Source organism: Zingiber officinale, chromosome 5B (assembly GCF_018446385.1).
Source record: "Zingiber officinale cultivar Zhangliang chromosome 5B, Zo_v1.1, whole genome shotgun sequence".
Lineage (NCBI taxonomy): Eukaryota > Viridiplantae > Streptophyta > Magnoliopsida > Zingiberales > Zingiberaceae > Zingiber > Zingiber officinale.
In genome coordinates, this window is record NC_055995.1 from 96,141,719 (window position 1) to 96,151,421 (window position 9,703).

Sequence of the window (9,703 nt, forward strand, 5' to 3'; positions counted from 1 at the left end):
AGGCAAGGGAGAGGAGGACATGTCCTAGTCGGCGGTGCGATCGACAACGTGGTTGGTGGTGTCCATCTCAGAAGGAGAGAGACTGAGAGGGAGAGGCCGTGGTAGAGAGAGAGAGCCTCTGACAACAATGAGGAGGAGAGAAGAGAGAGAGGAGTAGCAGTGATAGAGGGCACAATAGCATTCTCAAAGATGAGAGGCGATGTTGTGGAGGTGGCCTTGCCATGGTCGCGTTGCTATGGCAACAACGTTGATGAGGGATCGAAGTAGCCTCCAGCATTGATTACTACCCTTTAGATGACTTGGAAACCGGCTGCAAAGACATTTGAGATGAGGCATAATCATCTTTCATTATGCTATATGAGAAAAAGAAACATATGTATCAAAATTGAGAAAACAAATCTCAAATCAGATGAATATAATAATTAATAAAAAAACCTTTCGAGTCTCGAGTATCAATCAAACGAAGAGACATGTGCATTCACCGCCTATTAACATCATCGCATAATCATTATTACCACAGACTTGGATAATTAAATTACTTAGGATTTTTTGAACCCTAAACCCTCAAGTACTTTCTACTACTTTTTTGAAATGACCTTAGATGAGCCGGAGGCCTTCTCCCATGTGTTACAATTCTACCGTTTTATACCAACTCGACTAGGGATCTGCTTGGGCCTCCTCTCATGTCAGGCCATAAGGGTTTGTTTATTTGGGAGATTGGAAAGTAAAATTAAGAAAAAAATTTCATGATGGAAAAGTTTTCGTCGTTTATTTCATTAAAATTTTCTGAAGGAAAAGTAATGTAATCCATCAGCGGATAATTTTGGAGCCAAAATCGATCACCTCAAAATCGGACGGAAAACAACTGATGAAAAAAAATGACACATGTACCCCTTTTGCATTCACAAAATTACACCATATACCAAAATAAATGACGCATGTAGTCTTTTTAACTCACAAAATTATACTATGTACCAAAAAAATGACGCATGCACCCTTTTTTATTTATAAAATTATATCATAAGTAATCACCTTCCTCTGTCAGGGTAAACAAGTGTGTAAAGGAAAAGATTTCTTCACCATTTCTTTTCTCTTCCTCCAAAGATAATTTTCTATCGTTGATTCTTTTCCTTTCCTCATCCACACTCTAGAATAAACATAGCATAACAGAAGAGTCAGTGGATCAAGTTTAAAATAAAATGATACGATCAACCATTAAATTATGCAATTAACCATAATTTCTTTTTTCATTGGTTCCTTTTAGTTCCCACCATTATGGCACCTTGGTCCCTCCCTTCCATGCGCGTAATAATGATACTCAACGACAGTTTTGATATCTCTAAATATTATTTCGATAGCAATAATTGCAAAGTTAATTGTTTTGAATTAGGATGAAGATGAATAATCTCGCGTAAATTGCTCTTCTGGAATCCATTTTCTCGACGGTGGGTGGAGGACAATCCGAGAAAGGAAAGGCCAATCCACACTGCGTTCAATCTAAACGGGCGATAAAGATGGAAAACAAAGCGGGGATAAAGGAAAACGGAATCAGCAAAAAAGCAAAACATCTAATGGCGGAAATCAAGATGAAGGGAGAAGCCTTGCAACGAGACAAAGAAAGCAGAAAGAGAGAGACAAGAATAAACCATTATAAAAGAAAACAAAGGAACCAGCTTGGAGGGTTAGTCTGCCATTACACTGCATCTGCATCTCTCTCTCTCTCTCTGGGAGGAGGGAGAGCAGCACCAGCGGAGCCAAAAAGGCGCCGCCTTTATGCTGCCGGCGCTGCTTCTTGCCGCCGCCGCGGCAGTCTTGCTTTCGCCGGCGGCGGATGCGTCTGTCGCGTATGATCACAAGGCCCTCGTCATCGAGGGGCGGCGGCGGATTCTGATTTCCGGCTCCATTCACTACCCCAGAAGCACTCCCGAGGTCTCCCTACTTTACTCTTTACCACAAATGTGGCTTCTTCGAGACTGGATTCCTCTTTCTTGGAGTTCAAACCTTCGCTTCTATTTCCCATTTTTTTTTTGGATTGTGGATTTGGTTGTATTCAGATGTGGCCGGATCTCATCCAGAAGGCAAAAGATGGCGGCTTGGACGTGATTCAGACCTACGTTTTCTGGAATGGCCATGAGCCTTCTCCAGGCGAGGTTTGCAAAAAACAGAACAAAAATTCCGTCCTAATTGCCTGTCCAAAGCTTGTTCGATAGACCAAAATTTTTTCTGGGAAAAATTTCAGTATCATTTCGATGGAAGGTATGATCTGGTTCACTTCATCAAGCTGGTGCAGCGAGCCGGCCTCTATGTTCATCTTCGCATTGGCCCTTATGTTTGTGCCGAGTGGAATTTCGGGTAATAATCCAACTTTATTAGTGTTTTTTCCTTTGCTTTTGTTGCTCCGTGAAAGATTTATTGGATTCAATTGTGCTATTTGATCAATAGAGGCTTCCCTGTTTGGCTCAAATATGTTCCCGGTATAGCTTTCAGAACTGACAATGAGCCTTTCAAGGTAAGATTCAATGGCTGAGTTACATATCTTCCCTTTACATTCTTCTTGAACGGTATGATTATACTTTGAAACAGGTAGCAATGCAAGCATTCACTGAAAAAATAGTGAGCATGATGAAGTCTGAAGGGTTGTATGAATGGCAGGGTGGCCCTATAATCCTTTCTCAGGTATCAAATGGGGACTATGTTAGACCATGCTAAAACCTATCAGCGCTTACTTTTGTGCCTAAATTATCTAGATCGAGAATGAATTTGGGCCACTGGAGTATGATCAGGGAGACGCCGCAAAGGCATACGCCACCTGGGCTGCAAACATGGCGGTTGAACTCGACACTGGAGTCCCATGGGTTATGTGCAAACAAGATGATGCCCCAGATCCAATTGTATGTAGCCATATTGCTCGCTAAGAAGTTCTTACTTCTTTGTGTCACAATTGCGATGTTTTTGATGCATGCCTTAAGTTTAACTCTCTTAAGCTTATTCCATAAAATATTTTGTCATCGGTTTTGTGGAATCACATTATCAAAAACAAGATTATGGTCCCATTTTTTCCCTATTGTTTCAACTTATCAACATAGTATCTTAATCTGCCAAAATAGATCAATACCTGCAACGGTTTCTACTGCGACAACTTCTCACCAAACCGGCCTTACAAACCCAACATGTGGACTGAAGCTTGGACCGCCTGGTAATTATTACTTATTAGTGATTACAATTTAAGCTTTGACTAAACACTAGCTAATGTGAAGTTCCGTCATGAATAGTTCTTCATTAGCCTCATGTTTGTTGAATTGGTAGCTAAAACGCACCATGTTATCTTTGTTGCAGGTTCACTGGGTTTGGTGGTCCAGTTCCTCACCGGCCTGTAGAGGACCTGGCTTTTGCCGTTACAAGATTCATACAAAAAGGCGGTTCTTTTGTTAACTATTATATGGTAAGTTTTGTCCTAACTTGGCTGTTTCACCATGGAGAAGAATAAGAAGGTCCTGATGTAATGTCTTAATGTTCCTGATTGTTTAGTACCATGGAGGAACTAACTTTGGTCGTACGGCCGGAGGACCATTCATTGCGACTAGCTATGATTATGATGCACCAATTGATGAGTACGGTAGGTTCAACTTGATCCTCATTCCTGTGTTCCATGAACTTTGCATGTTTAACACTGATTTTTTGTAGGAATTCACTCCAAGAAATTTCTAAAACCCTAGTTATTTATGGTGTATGGTTATATATGTAGGATTAAGTCCATATGGATGGACTAAATCCAATTAAGTCCACATGGGTGGGCTAAATCTCCATAAGGTGGGCACACACTTGATTAACCCACACACAACTAATTGTTATTAAGGAAACTAAACTCCAATTAAGTGATCTAACGCTTTATTGCATATAAAGGGGGTTTGGATTAAATGCATGTGGATTCAATGTGTAGATCCAATAATCCGGTTCATTAATATTAATGGGCTATTAATGATGGATGGATGAACTTTAATGTGGATGGTCCCTATAGGATGAGCTTAGTATATAAGGGAAGAAGCTTACCCAATTAGGGCATCTTCTTGTATCAAGAGGATTTAAGCTTCTTCTTCTTCCTCCTCCTCTCTTCCCCATTGAGAAGGGCTTCGGATTGCCGCCTGTTCCTGTAGAAGATTATTCCGCGCTTGCAGGAACTCCGGTGACATATAAGATCAATGACTAATGCGATGGATTTAGGTCAGACCATTCATTTGCCATTGCTTTCAATTCATATCCAATGTAGCCATAAAGATGATGATGATAACTAGATCCTTGATGCATCATGTGGTTTCAATGTATCTTTATTGCTTTCAATATATTGACATAAACAATCATTAGTTTAATAGCTGCAGCATTTTAACAATTAGATGCAAAAATAACATACTCTTTGTTTTAACAACGATATAGCTATACACAGACACACACACACACACACTCATGAGTATTCATACGGCACACGAACGATGTATGTATGAAGCTAATAAAGGGCACTCTCTATTATGTCTCTTTTTACTAATGTTGTATATAATTGATAATAGACTCATCTAATTTATAGATTTTCTCTTTGCAAGTACTGAGATTTGCTTTTGCTTTGACCAGGTTTATTAAGACAACCAAAATGGGGCCACTTAAAGGATCTCCACAAAGCTATTAAGTTGTGCGAATCAGCTTTGGCTTCAGGTGATCCTGTGGTTACATCACTTGGAAGCTATCAAGAGGTTCTGAAACTGATGCAGATTCTAATTTGCTAAAACCTTTTTGTTTCTTTATTAGTACTCATGGTGAATTAACACTGATATTGTTTATATTCAGTCACATGTCTTTAAGTCAAACTCGGGAGATTGTGCTGCTTTCCTTGCAAACTATAACAGTTCTTCATATGTCAAAGTATCCTTCAACGGAATGCACTATGATCTTCCCCCTTGGTCCATAAGTATTCTTCCTGATTGCAAGACGACAGTTCACAACACTGCAAGGGTGAGGAAAACTAAGAAACTTACCTCTTTCCAGATGTTTCAAATCTCATTCTAGTTTGATTTCCAGTTATTAACTATATTTTTCGATTCACTCTTTGGTTCAAACTTCTTCTGTTTGATTACATTTCTTATCGTGCTCAATCAGAACATCCTAATGAGACCTGAACATTCAAAATCCAGGACAATGTATGCTCCTCTTATTTGTCCAGTAAAGTTCACTTCTTTTTTAGTGATCTTATAGATTTAGAGATTGCATCCTAATCCATTATATTTTAATTTTGTTCAATGTTCAAAGTAAATTTGGCTGTTTTGTATGGGTCATAATTAGACTCGTTCAAGTTTAATTGAGTTCTAAAAGCTTATATATGCTCAAAGGCTAAATCTATTGTTTGGCCAAATTATTGAATAACATCCTCTTGTTTCCCACTCTCCTATAATGTGTGTGCCTCTTTCTCTGACATGGCTGATGTTCATTAATTAAAAGGTAGGAGTCCAAACATCTCTGATTAATATGGATCCGGTCGGAGGATTCTCATGGGCATCATTCAATGAAGAGCCAAATTCCATCGATGAACAAACGTTTATGACAGATGGTCTGTTGGAGCAGGTAAACATCACGAGAGATGCTACGGATTACCTTTGGTATACAACATAGTAAGCAGCTAACCTTTGTCTCTCGATATGTTTTGGTACAATTCTTCCACTATAACCTTTAGATAAACCTTGTTAGACTGAGCTTTTAACTTTCCGCTCCAAATTTCTATATAGCGTGAGTGTAGATCAGGATGAACACTTCCTTGAGTCCAACTCGTATCCAGTCCTCACTGTAATGTCAGCTGGTCATTCTTTGCATGTGTTCATCAATGGACAGCTGACAGGTCCGTGAATATCTTTACTGAACGATTCACTGAAAATAGGCCACTTTTCGTGTGGTGAATGTTTGCTTAGCACATATTTCTCCTTGATCAGGCACTGAATATGGCAGTCTGAACAACCCAAAACTGACCTACAAGGGGAATGTGAAGCTGCGGGTCGGCATCAACACAATTTCGATATTAAGTGTCTCCGTTGGGCTCCCGGTATTCTCCAATCTATCAAGCACTTCATATTCTCTAGCACTAAATTGTCATTTGCTCTCAATTTTGTTTTTGTCAATATCCTAGAATGTTGGTGAACATTTCGAAACATGGAATGCCGGCGTCCTTGGCCCAGTGACACTAAATGGTCTCGATGAGGGAAGAAGAGACCTTACATGGCAGAAATGGTCTTATCAAGTAGTGTTTTCATCATTCTCTAATTATAACACCGCCATCGTACTTCTGTTTAATGATGCTGATTGTACTTTGCAGATTGGCCTGAGAGGCGAAACTTTGAACCTTCACACACTCACCGGAACCCCGTCTGTCGAATGGCAAGAAGCATCTAAGAACCAGCCCTTGACATGGTACAAGGTAAACACTCCAACATAGTTGGATCATTATTCCGAAGCTTTGACCTTAAATTCGGGCCTCAGGCTTTCTTCAATGCACCGGATGGAAGCGAACCTTTGGCCCTAGACATGAGTACCATGGGGAAAGGACAAGTATGGATCAATGGACAGAGCATCGGTAGGTATTGGCCCGGTTACAAAGCATTGGGAACTTGCGGTAATTGTGATTATCGCGGAACGTACAATGAGAAAAAGTGCCAAACTAACTGTGGGGAGTCCTCTCAAAAATGGTCAGTGCCATTGTTGGCCGCCTTTAACATATTGATGTACCTTCGATTCATGATGTGTGCATTGTGATGGCGAATCCAGGTACCATGTTCCTCGATCGTGGCTGAATCCTACCGGAAATCTCATAGTGGTGTTTGAAGAGTGGGGAGGTGACCCTGCTGGGATTACAATGCTTAAGAGGAGTGTGAGCAGTGTTTGTGCCAATGTATCTGAATGGCAGCCATCGATGAGCAATTGGCACACTAGAGATTATGGAAAACCAAAAGTCCGCCTGTTTTGCAATCCTGATCAAAGAATAAGTGCCATAAAATTCGCTAGCTTTGGTACTCCACAAGGAGTTTGTGGAAGCTTCTCAGAAGGGAGTTGCCATGCCCACAAATCATATGATGCTTTTGAGAAGGTAAAACTTTGCTCCTCGTCACTACTGATTGATTCTCGTTGTATTAAATATTTGGGGTACTATCTGCTCAACTCATTGCAGAACTGTCTCGGCGAGCAACGCTGCTCTGTGACAGTGTCACCCGATGTTTTTGGCGGCGATCCGTGCCCTGGAATAATGAAGAGTGTTGCTGTTGAGGTCAGCTGTGAATAGCACAGTTGAAACAAAGCATTCAAGCCATTCAAGATGCTGCAAATCCAGATGCTTGCTCGAAGTTTCACTACACACAAAACACGGTCGGAAGGAGAACATTTATGGGTTTGAAATTCGGGAATTCGCACGGTGAGCAAATGTGAGTTGTGCTCGTAGTCGAGTCCATTGCGTGTGTCTGATGATTGTTTTCGGAATTAGAGAGAACTAGCCATTGATTTACAGACTGAATGCATTGAATTCTTTATTGCCATTGTAATTCATAAGAACGAGAAGCAGATCGTTATGCAATCTCTGAAACTTCTATATATCGGGAAGAACACGACATTTTTTTTCATGGTGGAATATGCTCGTCCTTAGAGCCTCCGCTAATCCGTCCTAGAGTCAACACAGAGGAGGTAAATCACGGACGGTTATTAGTCTTTGGAATAATGACTAACATATAAGGGAGGCCTCTGTAAATTACGGACGGTTATTAGTCTTTGGAATAATGACTAGCATATAAGGGAGGTATTTATCTCGATTTTATCGAGATTTGAACCCCAGACCTCATGATGATAATACCTTATGCTGTTAATCATTAGACTCATCCGAAAGGACACGATAATTTTTTTTCCCATAAATCATGATCTGAATTCATTTTCAAATTTATTTTTCTTACTTTATTTATTAGTTATTGTCATTTTATTTTACAACTGATCAAGGTGCACTTGAAATTGTCGAATTCCAAAAAGAAATATTTAAATTTCAAATTTCTCACAGGGCTATTTTTCATTTTACTTTTCCAGTCGATTACCATGTGACTATTGTAAAATTGTATTTCAAAAATAATAAATCTTAAAATTAGTACCACACTAACGGTAGTGCAATGGATTGTGGTATTATTCTTTCAAATCCGTAATGTTAGTTGACGGGAGGGATAAAATAAGAAATAAGATAGATGTGATTTTTAAAACTTTAGTAATTTTAAGTGTACTTTTTGATGTATTTTTTTCTGGCTTAGGAGTTGTCTCGTATTATGATACAGTAAAAAAGGATTAAATTGTCATTTAGATATTAACGATTTGAGTCCAAGACCCTAATTATGGTAGGATGTTTCCTTTTAAAAGGATGTATAATTATTCAGAGCTGCTTTTCCCCCCTCCCGGTCAACGCACACCTCCTCCACCTACCCTCTCTCCCTGCCAAAAGACGCATGTAGCCTTCTCTATATATTTTTTATTTTTTTTTATTTCATTTAATTCTGATTTAACTTTAATTTTTTAATTAATTTTATTTAAAAATAACTCTCATATAATTATATTTTTTATTTTATTTAGTTTAATTTTATTTAGTTTTTATTTTTTAATTAATTTAATTTATTATTTTTTATCAATACTTTATTTTTAAATTTTATATAAATTTTATTTAGTTTTTATTTTTTAATTAATTTAATTTATTTTTTTTTCATAATACTTATATTTTTTCAATTGATTTTTTTAAATTTTGTTTTTTATTAATTTTTTTAATCAATTTCTTTACCAATTTTTTATCAGTTTTATTTTTTTTCAATAATTTTTTTATATGTTTATAATCTTTTATTTATTTTTTATTTATATTTAAAATTAAAAAAAATACTACCAATTAATAATGAACACATTCATAACTTAGGAACAAACATATTTTTTTCAAATGAAGAGTACATGTAATAATACAAAAAAAAAAAGCATAAAAACATATAAAAATATAAATCTTAATCAATATTGTCTTCAAATTCTGCTCCCGATGCGTTTGGTGGTGGTGCACCTATTACTTCGTACCACAAATGAGCGCGTGTCCCGTAACGAGTGACCCATTTAAAGGGAGAGAAGATTATGACATGTGTTAATAGTTGGATACAGGTAATTTAAGTGTCAAATTAGGAATGTAATTTAAAAGAAGGCAGTAATTTTAAAATTATATAAAATAAAAAAAATTAAAAAATTGATAAAAAAATAATAAACAAAATTGATTAAAGAAATAAAACTAAATAAATATTAAAAATTTAAAAAATAATAAATAAAATTAATTAAAAATAAAACTAAATAAAAATTAAAAAAATATAAGTATTAATGAAAAAATAATAAACAAAATTAATTAAAAAATAATAAACAAAATTAATTAAAAAATAAAACTAAATAAAATTAAAAATATATATAAGTATTAATGAAAAATAATAAATAAAATTGATTAAAACTTTAAACTAAATAAAAATTTTAAAATATATAAACTAAATAAAATTTTTAAAATATATAAGTATGAATGAAAAAAATTAAAAATAAAATTAATTTTAAAAATAAAACTAAATAAAATTAAACTAAATAAAAATTTAAAAATATATAAGTATGAATAAAAAAATAAAAAAAATTAATTAAAAAT

The 9,703-nt window shown here is 36.4% G+C and overlaps 1 protein-coding gene across 3 annotated transcripts; it reads left to right on the forward strand.

Annotated features, from left to right (window-relative positions):
* The first annotated feature begins 1,352 nt into the window (after positions 1-1,352).
* LOC121985083 (beta-galactosidase 2-like) lies at positions 1,353-7,614 on the forward strand. 3 transcript variants are annotated; one of them, XM_042538355.1, is made up of 19 exons: positions 1,362-1,929; positions 2,055-2,150; positions 2,240-2,352; positions 2,443-2,509; positions 2,584-2,676; positions 2,748-2,891; positions 3,108-3,196; positions 3,337-3,442; positions 3,529-3,616; positions 4,624-4,742; positions 4,837-5,001; positions 5,485-5,654; positions 5,769-5,878; positions 5,970-6,079; positions 6,164-6,274; positions 6,350-6,451; positions 6,514-6,719; positions 6,799-7,117; positions 7,199-7,614. In XM_042538355.1, the coding sequence occupies exons 1-19, from the start codon at positions 1,774-1,776 to the stop codon at positions 7,307-7,309; spliced, it is 2,475 nt and encodes an 824-aa protein (XP_042394289.1). In that variant the 5' UTR covers positions 1,362-1,773; the 3' UTR covers positions 7,310-7,614. The 3 variants fall into 3 exon arrangements, with proteins under 3 accessions (XP_042394290.1, XP_042394288.1, XP_042394289.1); XM_042538354.1 differs by having other exon boundaries at positions 1,359-1,929; positions 6,799-7,614; XM_042538356.1 differs by lacking the exons at positions 6,799-7,117; positions 7,199-7,614 and having other exon boundaries at positions 1,353-1,929; positions 6,350-6,444; positions 6,514-6,702.
* Positions 7,615-9,703: the final 2,089 nt, after the last annotated feature.